Source organism: Alligator mississippiensis, chromosome 12 (genome assembly GCF_030867095.1).
Source record: "Alligator mississippiensis isolate rAllMis1 chromosome 12, rAllMis1, whole genome shotgun sequence".
Classification (NCBI taxonomy): domain Eukaryota; kingdom Metazoa; phylum Chordata; order Crocodylia; family Alligatoridae; genus Alligator; species Alligator mississippiensis.
The window spans coordinates 66022194-66040488 of record NC_081835.1 but is presented as its reverse complement, the minus strand read 5'-3'; the positions used below and the strand labels follow the sequence as shown (position 1 = coordinate 66040488).

The following is an 18295-nucleotide window of genomic DNA, read 5'->3' as shown; positions in this document are numbered from 1 at the left end:
CTAGAGGGGATGGGGCAGGGGTGCTCGGTCCCCACCTGCAGAGCTGTGTCTTGCAGCCCACTAGGTTCTGGAAACTTGGCAGCGGGAGAGAGGTGGCCGTGTTACATGGCCACCTCTTGCTGCCGGATTTCTGCCCTCCGGAGAGCCATGCAGCTGGCTAATGTGGCCCTGCCTGCCAGCAATGAATAGCTGGATCCAGCAGGTGGGCAGCATGGGGCGAAGGCAAGTGACAGCATGGGACATAAGCAGGTGGCACGTGGCTGGATCAGGCCCACAGACCGGCCCTGCACCTCTCACCTGGCCTTCAGGGCCACAAGGTTGGGTCTGACTGTCCTAGAGGCAAAATTCAGAGCTGCATTGGTTGGAAGGGACCTCAGGAGTCACATCTACTCCATCCCCCTGCTACAAGCAGGACCAGCCCCAACTACATCCTCCCAGCCAGGACTTTGTCTACCCGGGTCCTAAAAACTTCCAAGGATGGAGACTGCACCACCTCCCTGGGGAGCCTTTCCCAGTGAGAAAGACGGCCTCCTAGTGAGAAAACTATTTCATACTCACGTCTCTGCCTCGGCTTGTGCAGCAAGGAGTCCTCATTGACCCAGACAGGGCTTTGCACCCCGTGGGACTGCAGCAGCCCGCTGACAGGAGCCAGCTCACTGTCCTGCGTCTCCAAGAGCAGGCGAGCGAAGCGCTGTTCGCAGTATCTGTCCGCATGCCACCAGTCCAGAGGCACAGCCACGTATTCGTATACAGCTCCCGTGGTCTCCAGCGTGGCTGGAGTGAGACCTGAGAGGGAGGCGTGCAAACTGGAGTGTGCACTTGGGTTTAGCAGCATCACAGCCAGTGGGTCACAGGCGGGGTGGCAGAGAGCACCGAAGAGCACCTCCTGCCCCACTTCCCCCATCTATTTGCAATGCCCTGGTAATACCCACTCCATGCCACACATTCCCTCGTGCCAAGGGAGGTCCACCAGGCATGGCAGCCCCTGGCAGCTGTGCATGTGCATGTGCAGCTCTCAAAGAGCCAAGGCAGAATTGCACGCAGTACAGCTGGTAAATGGGGACGGGCTCCGGCAGAGAGGACACACAACCATCTCTGGCCTAAGACAAGGAACATCTGACTGCTTTGCTGAAGCAGGTGTGTCTCAATGTGCTGCCTTTCTCCAGATCCAGCCCTGGGATATCCCAGACAGTGGTAACATCAGGAGATATATCTATATATCTATCTATATATATCTATATGTATATATACATATCACACCACAGCTGCATTCTTGAGGGGCAAGTTTTAAGACAGCTCACTGCAGCTGTTTCAGGGGATTAGGAACAGAGCAGCAGGTCCATGCTTAGCACCCTCCCAGCGTCTGTATCTGCAGGTGCAAGGTGCAGCAGTGCACAGTGTTTGCACCTACAGGTGCATCATGCGCACAGACAGGAGCAGGTGGATGGCACTTTCCTGACCTTCATCCACTCGGCTGGGAGTCAGCCAAACAGTGCTCGTGTCAACACCTACAACAATTCGGGATGCAAGAGACATGGATGCATGTTGCAGCCACAGAAAAAAAAAGGGACGGGCCTTTAACACAAGCTCTATAGCCCTATTCCTTTTGCATATATTAATCCTCGACACTGAATCTCACTTGTATAAATGGATCTGAGCACTCATTACAACACTAACCTTTTGTTGTGTGATTATCAGCCAGGGCTGTAAAGTCGGAGAGGTTTCTGGACAGGCTGCCAACCTGGAAGAAAGACCGTCACACTGCAGGAGCGATGTTTTAGGTGCCGAACAAGAGGGGCATGTTTCCTATTTTGCTCTCTGTTCACGCTGTGCAGTTCTAGCAAGTTTTCGGCGTTACATGCGTCTTTAGAAAAATAGGCACAACGCCCTGCGGAAAAGCATCTCATACCAAAGCTGTCTCCACCACAGAGACTCACCGGGTATTCAGGACATTTACAAGGCAACACCATCCCAGGCTGAAGTGCAGAAAGCCAAGAGTTACTTATTAAAGCCTTTGAGCCTGCCAGGGAAATACCGTGGAAGATGGAAGTTACCAGAGCATGGCCAGTTCCCCCCGTCTTTGGACAATATCATCACTGCCAAGGCGATGACACAGGACTGCACAAAGCCAACCTGCAGAAGGTTTTATTCATTTTCTTTCAGGAGTGCATTACACCAGCGACACTCACACTGACTCTTTCAGGACCCATGCCCAGAGCTCCAAAATCATGGCTTTTAGCAAAATGCCTTTGAATGTTTGCAACAGCTAATCCTTGGCCAAACTATCCAACTACGTAAAACAATAAACCTGTTGTCAAACTTACCAGAAAGCTGAGGAACAAGCAGTCAGGGCTCAAGTGCCTCCTCATCATGTTGATCGCTTGGAGATCTTTCATTCCCCGCTAGAACAAATGAAACGTCACAGGGTGAAGATGCACCTTTTCAGAGCCGCGTCGGTGCGTTCAGGAAGTCCTGCACCAAGCCAGCGGGGAAAAGGGACTCCATCAAAATGATGCCTCCTTGGCTGGGAGCTCCTTACGAACCCCAAGCTCACAGATCCATGCCCGCTGCCTACAAGATAGCCAAACCCAAAATTCACCTGTAGGAACCGTGAGCAGCTCCAGGCCAGGAGGGCTAGGGAGTGCAGCGAGTGCCCGGTACTTTCCAAACACTCCAGAAAGCTGCTGCTCCCCCAAAGAGCTCACGCTCCAAGGGCTGTTTGCCTGGCGAAGTTGCACCAGGGTAAGGTAGGCGTGAGTTTTAGGTGCTCTAGTGAGACTGTCTACATGAAAACTCCTTGTACTAGGACTGCCTTGTTCCAACTCTGCTCATGTTATGCTGCTTTAGAAGCAGCATATATACACGAGGGCTGTTCAAAAAGTGTTAAGACTGATGCTGTAGGAAACAAAATATTTAATTTACAGGGGTTTCGGCTTAATCTCCTTGGAAGTATGCTCCTTCTGCAGCCACATGCTTTCCCCAATGTTTCGGCCACTGTTGGAAGCACCTCTGGTCAGCAATTTGTGGACTCGCTAAAAGCTGCTCTGTTGCATTTTGTTTTATGGTTTCCACGTCACAAAATCGTCTTCCTTTCAAGGTTTTCTTTAGTTGAGGGTTGCATGGAGCCACATCAGGGGAATATGGAGGCTGTGGCACTTGTGGGATACAGTGCGACTTTTTTCTCTTCCCTCAGCTAAAGACAACCTTGGAAGGAAGAAGATTTTGTGATTGTGGAAACCATAAAACAAAATGCGAACGAGCAGCTTTTAGTGATTCCACAAATTGCTGATCAGAGGTGCTTCCAACGACGGCAGAAACGCTAGGAGAAGTGTGTGGCTGCAGGAGTGTACTGGGAAGGAGATGAAGCTGAAACCCCTGTAAATAAAATACTTTTGTTTCCTACAGCATCAGTCTCAATGCTTTTTGAACAGCCCTCGTGTGTATATATATATATAGAGAGAGAGAGAGAGAGAGAGAGAGATACACCCCCCCATATATACAGTGTATATACACAGGGTGTAAATAAATATATATATATATATATATATATATATATATATATATATACATACACACAGATATACAGATTTCCATAGCTTTCTATAGATAGATAGAGTCTAGAAGGAGAGCAGTCACCCCAGGAGCTATACCAGCACACCAACAACAATTAAACTGCACTACTACAGCGGTGCTGGACACGTCCTCAGGCCCCCTTCTGCAAAGCCCTCGTGCTTGTGCTTGGTTTTAAACAAATGGGTAGTTACGAGCTATTGCATGCTTGAAGTTGAGCTCAGGGTTAAATAAATGCTCAGCGAAGCAGGGGCCCACAGACGCTGGAGCTGCTCCAAGTGACACCAGGCAGAGAGAGATCTGGCCCAAATGGGTTTGTGTTGACATAAAACAGCTCATTGGAGTCCCTGGCAGCTTTGTGGCCGCCCAGCTGGCATTCCAGCACTCCCGGGGCTGGGGGATTGGCACGGTGCTTGTTTTACACGGGTGGGATTATACCGAAGCACAGAAAGGCCAAGTGACTTGCTCACAGTCACACCATGGGGCCGAAAGAGAAAAGACCCCGGGAGCCCTTCCAGCCTCGGTGTTAAGCGCTACCCCCGTGCCCGTCGGGTACACGCGAGACCTCTCCCAGCCAGACACAGTTCCCTGCACACGGCAACACGGGACACGCACACAACCCTCCCTGCACAAACACGAGTGCACTCCTGGGCACTACGATTTGAACACCACCTGAAAAGAGCCCGGCGCCGCTGTGGGCTTCACGCACAGAGCCAAGGGGCCGGCAGCAACTTGGATGTGTCTTTCAAGCGCGCTGTGTTCGGTGCCACACTGGCATCGCCCCCCCATCACCTCCCGCAGGCAACCTGCCCACGGCTACCTTTGGGTCCAAAAAGCAGGGTGCCCACACAGAAAGTGCTCCTGCCCAGATGCCAGTGCTGGGCAGAGGAGAGGAGAGGAGAGGAGAGGAAAGCACGCACCCCCGAGGGCAAGCCAGAACAAAGTCCGGGGCGCGCACGGAGGGGACCGGAGGCAGCGGAGCGACGTGGCTTGCAAAGCGCACAGCAGCCCGGTGCCAGCCGGGGTGCCAGGGGTGCATCTGCCCTCCCCTCCTGCCCTGGCCCCCCCGCCCGTGCCCGGGGGGCTTGCACGGGGCCCCGGCGCGACCCGCTCCTACCGTGCCGCCGCTGCGCTGCCTCCGCTCCAGCCGCGCTCGCCTGCACGCGGGCACGGCGCAGCCGCCCGCCCCGCCCGGGGCCGCCTCCCTCCCCGGGCCAGGTGCGTGCAGTCCCCGCATCCCCTGCCCCCGGGGAGGGCTTCCCCGCCAGGGGTGCCGCGGCAGGCGGTGGGTGCAGGGGCAGCCCGGCTTAGGGGGCGGCTGTGGGGCCGGGGTGGCGAGATGCTCCCTTTGGCCCCATGCCCGGGGCGGCTGTGCCAGCCCCGCGCGCTCGCTCGGATGCTTGAGCCACCCCCCGGGTTCGCAGGCAACTGCCTTTTGTTGCGCAGGGCTTGGGGCCCAGAGCGAAGCGGTCATCGCAGCAATAAATCTCCAGCAGAAGAATGGGTCTGGGAGGCAGCTGCCGCCAGGGGCACGGACGGATCGGGGGAGCCAACGCCGGGCAGGGCTGCAGAGGGTCTCTGCGGGTGCCAAAACCCAGGACGGAGACGCCGAGCTGCAAAACACCACCTGCACCACCCTGCAAGGTCTCGCTTTGAGTTGGGAAGGTATCTCGTATTGGGCCTGCTCTCCTAGTTCAGGATCTGCGCAGAACGTGGGCTCTGGGCAAGCGCTAATCCCTACTGCACCCCGCGTGGGAGGGAAGTGTCCCCTTTGCCCCCGGGGAAGAGCTGCTCCCCCCATACAGCGCAAGAACCTGCATCTCAGCAGCCCCTTCCCAAGCACAGCCGACTACTTGTCGCTGCTTCTCCGCCACCGGGTAGGACTGATACCGCGCTCACTTTGCAAGCAGGGCAAGGCAAGGGGGCAACAATCCTGAGCCCAGCCCTCATTAAGTGTGCACTGCCCCGGCTCTTCTCCCGGGCTGCAGCTCCACAGGCGCCAAAACGTTACTCCAGTTGCCTGCCTCCCGATGGATTCAGACAAGGACCAGGGTTTCCTGGACATACTCGACTCTTCGAGCATCTGGAATCAGTTGAGGCCGAAAAACTCCCAGGTTTCATGCCCAGGTGTTTCACTCTAAACATCTGAACAGTAGTGGGTCCAGCTAAGATCCAATTACTGACATGCCACGTGGTTGTTGCCCCACTGACCTGGCTGCGTTCGCCTGAAGCGCGCTCTCCGTGGCACCTCCTCGCAGGACCACCCCGCAGCGACCAGACCAGTGGCCGACAGGCCATGCAGTCAGTCACAGTCAGCTCCCAGGACACCAGGAGAGCGCTCGAGTCAGAGATGAGAGTCTAGGGGTAGAAGACACGCTCCTGAACGCGCAGGTTCATTTTCTGCCATCAGGACCGAAGCATTCGAATCCCTTCTTGCTCGCTGGACTAGGAAGCCTGCTGCTCCCTCCTGTAAGTGTAGGTCATCCCTGATTCTGGCCCGTTCTGCTCTCTCCGTGCCATGGCCATGGTAGTGACAAGAAACCTTAGCAAATGACGTCTGCGGTGTCTCATGCGGGGTGAAAGCATGCACAGGGGGAGGAAAGGTCTGAGTCCTGCATTAACTATCAGAGGAGCCTTCAGCAGCTGACCAAGCTCATGGCCAACTCGCCTACTTAGCCTGGATCATAAGTTTCCTCAGACGAGACCTTCTGCAGCACTGCCGTCTGTCTAGGGTGCTTTATAACACAGTCTGCATCCTTCCCCAGGTACGCTGTGAAGTACCCCCACCTAACGGGGAAATGCAGGACTGCTTTATAATCCTGACTTACACTCCTGCGTATTGCTCCTCTCGACCTTGACTTGACTTCTGCCAGCCAAAAAAAATTGAGCAAGGGCAGAAAGGGTCTCCCTGGGCACCCTGGATAGCAGGCTAGATCATGGCTCAGAGTCAAGGTCGTTGCTTAGGACGCTGGACACTGTTATAAGGGACATCCATCACCAACAAAGAGATGAGAATAGGAGTAATCTCTCTAACCAGGGAAAGTTCTAGCCTTAATGACCTCTGTCGCTTCACTTCTAGGAGGCAGAGATGGCCATGCAGATCTTTCTCCACCATCCGATAGAGGAGAAAATAGGAAGCCAGGAAGAAGAGACTGCATCATTGGTGTTGTACTCTAACCTGCATTGGCAGTGGTGGCTTGCTACGCCACGGGAGCCACTGGGCAGTGCCAGGTGCACATGGACCCCCCCCCACCGGCATGCAGGGAGCCAGCTCCACGTCCCGGGTACCACCAGTGCGCGGTGCCGGCTCCGGGAGCTATTCCCAAGCACGCACAGAACAGCGCGCTCTCTTTCCCATGCCGAGAACAGCAGCGTCCCTGCCAGCAGCTTGGATGGCACCTGAACAGAGACATTCATCGCTGTGTACACACCAGTCCAGACAAAGCAAATAGTCAAGCCATCAGTCCCTCCTCTCAGGGCAGTTGAATGCATGGGAGTCAGCCTGATCCAAGACAGCCTTCATTGCAGGCAGCAAAAAACAGCTCAAAAGGAAAAGAGCTGAAAGACACCCATTGCCCAGTCCTCCAAGCAGGACGGCGAGACCCCCAAGCCCTTCACGCCTGTAGATGGGGGACAAGCCGTGCCGTGTGATCCTGGGGTCGTTGCTACCCTGGCTTATGCTTGTATCCAAGTATGCTTAATTGAAACCAGTTAAACACTCAATTACTTGGGATCCATTTAAAAGCAGTTAAAATGCTTTTTATGAGGCGTTCTATCGTAACGGGCAAACACCAACACCACCACAATAGCTGGACAGATCTCCTGCAAGTCTCTCACCCAGCTCTTATAAAGAGCTTCCCAGCGCACAGGCTAGTGACATGCCAATCTGTTTGCTCACACTCAGCAAATATTTGCCAAATAAAGTAGAAAGCTGTTTGTCAATGAGACGTATTGAGAGTGGGGACAAAGCAGTGTGTGTCAGAGATCATTAGGTCATTTTACAAGCCAGTTACTCGCAAAGTTATCCTTTAATACAGCATCTTCCCGCACCACAGCAGGTGTTAGCCCGCTCCAGCATTGCTTTCAGACACTTCCTTCTGCATAACCCTGACCTCTCCTCCCACACTCAAGTTTTCTCCCCCAACTTTTGTTTGCAACACAGATTTGTTCTGCAGCAGAGAGCCCCTGCCAAGTCCTAGCTGAGTGGGCATTTCCAGGTGCTGTGGTTAAAGATGCAAAGCCTCCTGCCTCGATGGCAGGGCTGTAACAGCTCTTGGCTCACCCACTTCATTGTCTCAGCAGTTCCTCTACAATATCCTCCACATCTGGCAAGTTATGGTGCCCTGTTTTTTGCAGACAGATGCTGGTGCTGGTGTGGTACTGCCAGGAGCTCTTCCTTGGCCTTCCGAATGCATCAGTCAGGCCATGTGGACGTAACCAGGCCCACACGTTCTGTCCTAGCAAAGCATCATCAGACTGTCATTATCGTTAGGTCTTTCATTAAAGCCTGTTCAGGAAGAGTATTTCACCTAGTGCACTGTGCTCTCGCATTGCTGCTGAAACATGGGTAAGTCCTGAGAGGGCAGTGGGGTGCAGAAGTAGGGATGAAAGCCATCCCGCTTCCCATCAGATTCAGCGGCTTCTCTTTCCTGGGCCAGAGAAGAATGAAGGCAGATCCAGACACCCTTCAGCACCCGACGCCCCGGGCACCCTACCCACCCCGAAACTGCAAACCCCTCTCTCCCATCACAGGTTTCCACTCCCCGCTCCCAGAACCCCCAGTGCCGCCACCGGCAGCGTCGCTGCACTGCAGAAGTGATCTGCTGGCAAACGAGGAGTTGTTGGTCTCTGGCACAGCAGAGGATGGGCACCACCTAAAGCCGTATCCGGTGTGGTGCTCTGAGGATGCAATGCCAGTGTTTGCTGGGCTCACAGCCTGTGTGTCTAACTGCACAGAGGCCAGCGGGCTACACACGCGGGACACTTCAGCTCCGGCTGGTTGCAGAAAACATCAGACCTGGTTTGTCTCCCAGCTGAAGCCGAAGGTCAGAGCAGGCATTTCAATACAGAGCGGCTTTCCAGCACGGGCGTTCATTGGTATTCAGGCAGCACTTAGCGAATGTCTGCAAGGCTATATTTTTTTTAAGGGAGCTGTTTGTCAAGCAGTTCAACTCCCCGCTCCCAGAGAAGTTCCCACCGTCCCAGATGGGCGGAGCGGCATCAGGCCGGAGCAACCTGCACTATCCATCACCCCGTGAAGGAGCTTTCATCCAGTTTGTCTCTGGGAGAAGCAGCTGAGTGTGCAAGCCTGGCAGGGCATGGGGTTTGTGACAGCCTGGGCATCTCGGCGACTCGCCTAAGAGCCCTAGCAGGACTGAGCAGCCGATACGGGGCCCAGCCGGCCCCCGGGTGCCCTGAGGCTGAACGGATCAGCTTTCTGCAGTGGCACCCCTGGCACTGAACAGGACGGTCCAGGGGCAAAGCGGACGGGAGACCCCAGAGAGCAGTGGAGCAGGCCTTTGCTCTCGGACCGGAGGGAGCGTCTAGCCTCTTCCTCAGGGGAGGACAAAGCAAGATCCTTGCCCCATGGCCATGCCAGCCTGCTTCCTCGTCTTCAGAGCAGGCAGCAGGCTCAGCTCATAGCCACTGGCTAGTTACCTCTTTGCAGACAAAACTGCAGAGCCCACCCCCAAGAAAATCAAGCTCAGGACGTTTTTGGCAGGGTGCGCGGTTATGTCTAACACTGCTGCCGGGCGTTTAATTAACCCTGGGCCAGGGAAGCAGAAGTCCAGCCCTGGATGCCTCCTTTCAGGGGGAGCACGGTCCCTCCTCTCCCAGACCTGGGCTGAGGCTGGCTGGGTCTGTGCTGGCACCCTCCGGCTTTCGAGGCGCGTTTGAAGAGTCAGCTCAAACCAGGGGTTTTATTTTTTGTTGTTGTTGCCTAAACAGGCTTTGTGAGGTTTGTTTTAACAAGCTCTTGTGGACATGCCAGACCTAATCTTGCTCTTCCAGGCCCTTCTTATTGTCGGGAATGAAAGCCCAACACAGAGTCTCTTCCATTAATTGCCAGTTTTATGTTTTCCAATGACAGGTGTATTGTGCGGAGGAACAGACTCCATTGTGTCCCTGCGCGGTAGGACATCAGCTGCTGATGTTAGAGCCTTTCAGGGGAGCCTGGGCAGGGCTTGCTATTTAGTGTCACCATCTATAACAAATCTGAGTAACCGGGAAACTTTTAATGGGAAAAATAGGAGCTGTCTCGTTATTCATCTTATTCAGGGATTCTGGAGCGACCGGCAGCTCCTAAATCTCCCCTCCTCCAAGCACCCAAAAGGGGCATTGTGCCTCCTTCGAGACCCCCACTCTCCCCCCTACACCAAATCCCTCCTGTGCCTACTCTTGTTCTTTAGCTTGCCCTCCAGAGCTGGGGGCATTGCAGCTCCTGCCCTTGGGGAAAGGATTTGGGAATCGCTGTTTAAACCTTAATTCTCCCTTGAGCCAGCCCTGCTCTGGGCACCTGGCTGCCCTGCAGGGTGCAGGAACCGGGGGCGCCGGGCACCCCTGTACTCCAAAACGTCCCCCACAAGCCCCTGCCCCCCACTACAGCTCAGGACCCACTCATCTTAGATGCCCCCCTGCAAGAAGCAGCCTGCCCCCACCTGAGCCAGTCTGGGCAGGTGTTTGTAAGACAGACACAGCGAGAACAGAGCCTGGTGAGCAGAGACCTCTGCACAGCAGTCCCTCCCCAGCCTCTTCTACCTGTGTTATTTTTAAGGCTCCTTTCAACAGTTCGAGGCAGTCAACGCCATGCTAGAAGCTGCAGCACAGCCCCTTCCCTCCCACCCTGCACACAGGTGGCCGCCTTGACCGCCTCTTTCCTTCTTTGCCTGAATCAAAGTCAGGAAGCTTTTGCTTTTGGAGAAGCTGCCGGTCCAGTTCGCAAAGGGAGGCTGGGCTGTGAGGTCCTTCTCCGGGTGGCTGGGGCAGTCAGGGCTCCCATCCTTGCTTGGATCAAACTGCTGGGTTAGAAGAGCCTGGGAGAAGAAAAGCCACCCATGCCTTCTGCGTGCCCACAGCCTTGCACATCTAACTGTTTCCCTCGGTGCCGGATTCAAGCTGTCAGCGCCATTTGTTCGTGTCTGTTTGACACGCGAGGAGCCCAGCTGCTCTTACCCCCAAAGTCCGGACGTCTCCGGCAGCCTGCCACGGTACCAAGACAGCAGTGAGCTTCTGCCATGCCACGGTCTGGCTGGTCCCCGAGGCCGGTGGGAGACTCATTTACATGAAGATACACACTGATGAGTTTTAATGAGTGCAAGCGAAGGAACCGCAGTGGGTTGCCATTTGCAAGGCAGCTGTTGGCTTGACAGTAGCTGTGGATGTCAGAAAGGGATATGCACAACTCCCCCTGCGACCAGGTTTCAAAAGGCAGAGCGTGCTGGTTTAAAGGTAAGCTGTCAGCTCACGTGAAGCTCACCCCGAGCCGGCGCACAGGCCAGGCCCAACACACACGGGCTTCTGCCCTGGCTCATCGCCATGAACAGTTACGGGGCAGGCGGAGAAGGGAAGGCTTAGAAGCAAATGCAGAGGTGCAGGGTGAAGGGGCGATCCCTGCCGCAACCCCCGAGCCAGAGGAGAGAGCCGTGTCAAAGTCGGCTCCTTTCTCCTTCATAGCAGCCGCAGCCAGCACGCCGGAGACAGGACGCACACGTGGGTCACACCTTTAAAACAGCACCGAGGGGCTTCTGGTCAGGCTTTCAGTCCTGAAGCAGCTGACTGGAGCCCTCCAGGGCAGTCCCCCACACTCCCCCTTTGTGAATGGGCCTTACCCGTCTACCGTAAGGGCTACGTGAGCACCCGTCATGCTGGCAGGGGGGTTCCTGAAGTGGCTGCTTGTTGCATCCAGGTGGGATTTGCCTCCACCTCCACAGAGGGAACAGAAAGGGGAATTTAAACCTTTTGCTGTGCAAAAACACGTGATTGCTGCTCCGGGTCTGACCTGTCCAAAATCCAATCTGCCTTGAGTTCAGGAGTGTGGAGATCAGCCAGCTCCCACAGGCCTGCTAACAAGCGCAAGGCAAGACATGCCGGTGGCGCGTGATCCTTTGCTCACTGTGGTTAAAAAAAGGCGCTGGGGATTTTCCTTGTTGCTTAACAAAATCTTTCCTTCTGAGTGGGGCCCTGTGCACTTTCTAAGCGTGTGATGCAGTCCTCCTCTTCCATAGAGCTCTGCTCACGGGCCTCGGCTACTGGTATGCTGAAAGAGGCCGAGGAACAAGAACAGCCTTGCACTCAGCCTGCCTCTGCCTTCCTGCTTCCTCCTATGAAATGGGACCATTGCAGCAATAGCTGAAGTGCATGGGACAGGGACCCTGGAAAAGACGGCAGCACGTCGCTGTGGGGACTGGCAAAATCAGCCTCTTGCAAATGCACTGGTCTGATGCTCCCTAGCTTGTTCCAGATCCACAGACCAAGTCCTAGAGGTATCTGCTGCACAGTGGGTGGCGACATTATGCCATCCTTCAGTATCTGACTTCCAGACATGCATTCGGGGGCAAACCTCGGCATGGACATTCCCATGAGTTTCTTTACAGTAAGACGATGGTAGAGAAGGAGGAAGTGCAAACGCATGCTGAGCGTCTAGCTGAGCCCAGGACTCCTTGTGCAACACTGCCCTGTTGAAATGATTCCTTCCCCCCAGCCACAAATAGCCAAGAGCAATCAATGCTGCTGGAGACAGAGCAGAAGCAGTGGTCAGGAGGGCACTGAATGACCACTTCTCGTCAGGTCTGCGATAGCAAGCGAGGGAAAGCAGAGTCGGAGTAACGGAGTCACCCCTACCCCCAAGACCTGTTTAAGGGAACCGCTCCTCAAACAAGGGGGCTTGCTGCTGCCTTTGTTAGTCCAAAAGGTGCTGAGTTGAGCACTGACCACTTATGTCCCTATGCACAGAGCCACGCGGTCTCTGTACCGCAGACATTGGCACCCAGCAAGGAAGGACGGCTGCTTTCCTAGGTGCTGGCCCCACAGACGGAGTTTGGGGTCCACGGGCCGAGCTGGGGTCTTCCCTTCTTGCCCCAGCGGTGCTGCAGGCGAAACCCAGCCGCGGGGGCAATGCAGCTGGACGGTGTTTCAAGGCAGGGGGCTGGCGCTCCACAGGCTACACCCTCACGGCAAGGCAGCCCAAGCTGGCTTCCCAGCAAGTCTCTGCTGTGAACAGCCCTCCCTCGGGCGCTTCCGTTTCTCCCTCCTTAATGAGCTAGAGCAGCATCTCCGAGGGGTGCGGATCTTCCCAGAGGGTTTCCTGGCTCGGCCATCCACTTGCAAGCACCCCTGCCTTCTTTCCCGCGATGGAAAATGCTTTCCTCGGGGCCTGCTAACAGATGACGAAGAGAGGAGCAGCTTAAATAGACAAGGAGCCCTAAAAAACCAGTGCCCCATGCACACAAGAGATATAGGAGCCCAAGGACTTTAGGAAGAGCAGCAATCGTGGGGTCATGCCCCCCAGCTAACAGGACCGTGTTGTTCCTGCAATAACCTCTGTCATGACACTTTTCCAAAGCCAACAACATTAGGTTGCCTTTCACCACACGTGCAGTTTACTTTGTGCATCTCACTCACCTGGGCTGGCTGAAGTGGGCCCTCGGTCCCAAGCACGCACCGCACCGCACTGCTTTACACTACTACAGGATGGATGGAAGCAAACGTCACACATTTTTCTGTCCCTCTCAGTTAAAGATGATTCAAGCCAAGCACTGAGGAGCGGGAGGCCATGCCCAGCGTGGAGCCAGCGAATTGACTTCTGTGGTCACGTAAGAGAATTAGGCAGGCTGGAGAAACAACGGGGGAGAGGGGAAACCGAAAGTTGGATCCTGCAGTTTTCTCATAAAGGCTCTGAACAGGATTGACTTGACAAGGCAATCAGGACTCGTGGTAGACATGATATCTTTTATTAGACCAACAAGATTTTTGCAAAAACAACTCTTTACTAAAGAAAAAGGCTCTGAATAGGATTGACTTGCCGATGCACTTCCTTAGCAAACGGCATGCTTCCTCAACGGGGGTCTCCAAACTTCCCTGCAGCCACTGCCCGTGGGACAGCCGGGCAGCGAATCTCGGGCTCTCTTTGCACTATCGTCTGCTGGTGCTGCGTTCACACCAGCTCAGCTGAGAAGACTCTGCCCGGCTCGATGAGCAGACAGGGCCCCTGCTCTTCAGTTCGTTTGGCCAAGCACCCGTTCTGCAGCCTGGTGGGCACGGCAAGGTCAGCTCTGGCAGGAGTTGCACTGCGGTGGGTGGGAGCACGGGTCTGACAGCTGGCTGTGCAGAACAGCGCCTGATCAAGCACGGCCACGTTGCTCAGTCTGGAGAGGGCCATAAAATGCAGATTATCAGGGCACATCACTGCACGTTACTCAGGATCCTACAAAATGCCCGGATGTCCCCTGCGTAGCTACAGCATCTGAACTGTGGATGCTTCCCCAGGTGACGGTTTCTTTGCCCAGTCATTGAAAATGCCAGGTAAAGAGAAGCAACAGCTAAAGGAAATATCTTGATGCTTTTGGGTATGGTACGTGGAGCTGGGCTCGTGGAAGCAGTCTGCACTTCTGGCCACGGTGGGCAGCCAGGTTCAGCCCCGGTGGGGGAGTTGCTAGGAATCCCTTTGCCTACAGACTCCCCGCAGTCCAGGGAAGGGAGCTTAAGTAGGTGGTCTGAAGACCAGTTTGCTGCTTATCACCAATAAAATATCTGCAGTGACCCAGAATCTCAGCAGTCATTTAACTCAAACTCTTGCCACTTCTTCTTTCCCCCCTGCTCTGGTCACTTCTGATCTGCTCAGCACAAGGAGATCCCAGGGGCACAGCCCCCTGAACTGGAAGGAACTAGGCTTAGGATTTTGCATTTTAACAGAGCCCCCACCCCAGAAGACCCTACTGGGTCCTCCAAACCACAGCCCCGGTAGCACAGACATTGCTACATTGAAGGACTGGATAACAGAGGAGGGAAGGAAGTGTGGGCAAGACCCTACTCTTACGGGAAGGGCCGTGACACATTGAGCTTCAATGCTGAACTGGATGGACACCTACTTCCCATCACAAAGGAGAGGGGAGAAGCTCGATGCTTCTGCTTCAATTCCAGCAGGACACAGGAAAGATGCCGGCAGTAGATGGAGCTAGTGATGCACTGACAGAGCTTTGAACTAGGGCAGACTTACCTGCACATCTGCGAAAGAGCCAGCCACATACCTGGGAGGATAGGAAAGAGGCACTATATTACTAGAAGGTAAAATAATAATTGTAGGACATCTGCTTAGTTGTCGAGGACCAAGAGGGAAATAAAGCTGTTGTCCCCTCTAGCTAAAACCTGCTGTTTCTTTTTCCCTAGACTCCCAACCACCAACTGCTCTACAGTTTGGATGCCAATCCAATTTTGATGCCTGTAATTCACCCCAGAGACTGTTTATTTTAACTTTATCAAGTGTGGAGGAGGGAAAAAAAAACAACAAAAAAACAACCCTTACCACCACACAACTGTGTCAGAATGAAAAAAGGAGCATCTGGCAGCAGGATATACTTTTGTAGGGCTGGGAAATTGTCCGGGTAAGCATACAAAATTAAAGACCAATCTACACCCAAGTCGTCCAAGTGCCTGCTCATGGGAGAGACCTCAAGAGTCAACTGCTCCAGCCCGCTGCATGAATGCAGTGGTGCAGCGCACCGACATACAGCGGGGTCGCTGTCTCTGGTGAGCACAGAGGCATGGGCCGCAGAGGCTGCAGGTCTCCGTAGATGGCGTGCTGTCTCGAACCAGATAGTCCAGCCACACGTGGGACCTGTAGCACCTACAGACCGTGACCCAATCCATTTTATGCCCGTGAGGAGCAGCTTTTATGATCCTACCAACTTGCTGATACAGCCAGCGTGTCTACCAACACAGTGCAGTGGTGGGCAGAGGTACCCGAGTTAGGTCGGTACCCGTAGCAATATTGCCACGTTGGCGCGGTGCTCTGCCCAGCTGTATGCCAGTGTCCAAGCTCCCACTGCACTTTACTGTGACATGTAGGCATACCCTTGGGCCCCTACGCTCACATGGCCTCGTTTGGAAGTTACTAGTTAATGGCAAGCACAATTAGATGCAGATCCTAGAGCAATGGGTTGATGCATCTCAGACTTCCCCATCTCCTCCAGATATACTTCCTCGTGACGATGGCATGTAGTCGTCAATGAGCTGCTGCCACCCACAAGTAGCAACACTTTGGACATCCAGTGTGCCACTGCTAGTGCAAGCTTCACATGGTTTGGCCAGACATAAAGAAGAGGATGTTTCTTTTGCCTTGAAAGTGGCTCTAGCAGGTTTCCTGCCTACAATCAGTCTGCATGCTGCCCACGTGACCGTGCTGCGCGAGGATCGGGCGTGCCTGAAATCAAATGGCAGAACAGGGAAGAGCCCTGAAGAGCCTACCTGCAGTGTGTGAGACAAGTCCCCAATTAAGCTGTGGGGTAGAGGACAGGACCTCCTGAGCTCTAATCACAAGGACACCACCAGCTTGCCGAAGGGTCTCTTGCAAATCATACAACCTGTTTCATTCCTGCACTGTCTGTAATGAGGAATCGTTATCACCTGGCATAGGTGAGGGGGGCGAGGTCCTGACCACACCGTGCTTGGGGACATGAAGGACTAGACAAGCACTCAGCTATTCTGCTAAAACAGAATTAACTTGAAAGTCCAAGAGCAAAAATGCGACAGCAGCATCAGCGCCCGCACTTCGTACTGATGGGACGGTAGCACGGAGACCCGGCGTGCACAGCACTGGGTCAGACCAACCCGGTTTTTCAGTCAGTGCGGGAAAAAGGCTGAATCCTGACAAGACCAGTCCCTTGAAGTTAATGCAGCCTCTGCTTAAACACCAGAGTCGCCAAGTGCGATGCTTACTGCTTAGCGTAGGGAGCTCTTCGTCTCCTGTACAGACACTTGGCTGGAGTCCTTATAATTAGGCCCATCTGTGTCCAGAGAGCGCTACGCCTTTGGGCTAGGCAGCTATAATTTAGTGGACAGCCCGCTGTTAATACCAAGTGTCAGCTTTTCAGGACTGACTAGCTGAGAAGCACTTGTTAACCCGCTCGGCACATTGGAGGACTCCTCTACCGCAGCACTTCACAGGTTAGGCACGACACCTGCCTGCCTGCCCCGCATCCTGCCATGACCCCCTCCCCTTAGCCATGTTATTGCAACCTCTCCTCACGCTCCTCAGCCCTCCATTTCCCTGGAGGGAGGCTGTAGCGTCCTCATGTTTGTACGGTCACAGGGGCCAGATCATAAAGGAGTTCAGCTCCGACCACCATCCAGTGGGAGACCGGCAGCTTCGACCTTCGAGATGAGCTCTGTTTGGGGCGGGATGATGCCAAGGCCATGTCCAAATGAGAGGTCCGAGTCAGGATTAGGCATCAGAGGCAGCTCTGCTCAAGGCTCCCTTGCACTGCTAGCCAGAATTTGGTCCCAGAGGGCAGTAGTCTGGGAGGATCAGTTCTCTTTACCAAGTCGATGAGCATTTGTGGTGTAGAATTAGGTTTGTGGGAACAGACTTCTGTACTCCTACCAGCACCTGTCCCTAGGAGAAACGTCAGAAGGCAAGGGTGTGTTTGGGTTTCTCCTTTATCCACTTTTTAGTTAATGCAAATTTAGAGCCAGGGCCAAGTTTTGCTCACATATACCTGATAGCTTCCCACTGACACCAGTTACACAGCAGCATCGCAGTCTTCACAGTCACTCATCTGCACAAGACTGAGATGCTGCACATTTGCAACCTCTCAGGGAAGTGCTTCTGCCAGACATGTGCATCGGGAACCTTAAAGAGCCCTTTGCGAGACAGGCCTGCACGATGTGACCGTTCAGCGCAGTTTTACTGTGTTGCAAGAAAGCGAGCGGAGGTGTTACCTAGAGTCCAGCAACATAAAGACTTGTACTTTCAGCTGGGAGGGAGGAAAGTTGCTATTGAAGCTGTGCCTACAAGAGATGCCACGGGATTGCATAAAAGGCAAGCACCCACGGAGATTTATAGCTGCAACAAGGCTGAGGAAGTTTCCAGTTCCTTCTTCTTCCACATCAAGGTCTTTCTACCAGCCCCAAGACAGATTCCTCCAGCTCTGACCCTTATTCCTGCGCCTACTGTCACAGCAACACCGTCTCCAGCATAGCTTTCTGGGGCAGAGGAGCTCATTAAGGCTACAGGGGTGAGGAGGGGTAGCAAGCCCCTCCGCACACAGCGCACACCCACTCACAACCCTGTGAACTCTCAGGGAGAATTTGCTTTGTTGCACCCACTGCAGGGTCATCTCATCCGAGTACTGTTCAATGGGAGGCCAACAAAAATCTGGTGATTTCCAAAGTCAAAGATGCTGTTCCTGCTGGATTTCATGGGTAGCTGCTCTGATGTTACTGCGTTCTGGCAGTCACGTACCTTGATCTGTGTCAAGTCACACTGGGAAAGAGCCCGGTGTAGACAGGCAACGCAGCAGCTGCTCCTCGTTTTCTGCTTGTGCTCTACCAGAGGAGCTTTCTGCCCCCCGGCACCTCCTGTTAGGGTATTCAGACCCCATTTAAGAAGTTAGACATCGATAAGTTTAACTGCGGAAACAGGATGAGGCTGACGGAGCAGTTTTCTCATTTGAGGACAGGTGATGGCAGATACAGGCTAGTGAATGCAGGGTGGGGGGCTGGACCCGAT

General features: G+C 54.3%; 1 protein-coding gene across 3 annotated transcripts in view; it reads right to left on the bottom strand.

Moving 5' to 3' along the window:
• Positions 1–2645, bottom strand: part of ADGRD2 (adhesion G protein-coupled receptor D2) — a 30416-nt gene extending 27771 nt beyond the window's left edge. Inside the window, exons 1-3 of one of the 3 annotated variants that reach the window (XM_019500979.2) lie at positions 2325–2645; positions 1678–1741; positions 559–786 (exon numbers count right to left, since the gene is read on the bottom strand). In XM_019500979.2, the coding sequence (XP_019356524.2) occupies positions 559–786; positions 1678–1741; positions 2325–2396 (364 nt within the window). In that variant the 5' untranslated portion in view covers positions 2397–2645. The remainder of the gene's footprint in view (positions 1–558; positions 787–1677; positions 1742–2324) is intronic. The other 2 variants (XM_019500977.2, XM_019500980.2) reach the window with 2 other exon arrangements.
• Positions 2646–18295: the final 15650 nt, after the last annotated feature.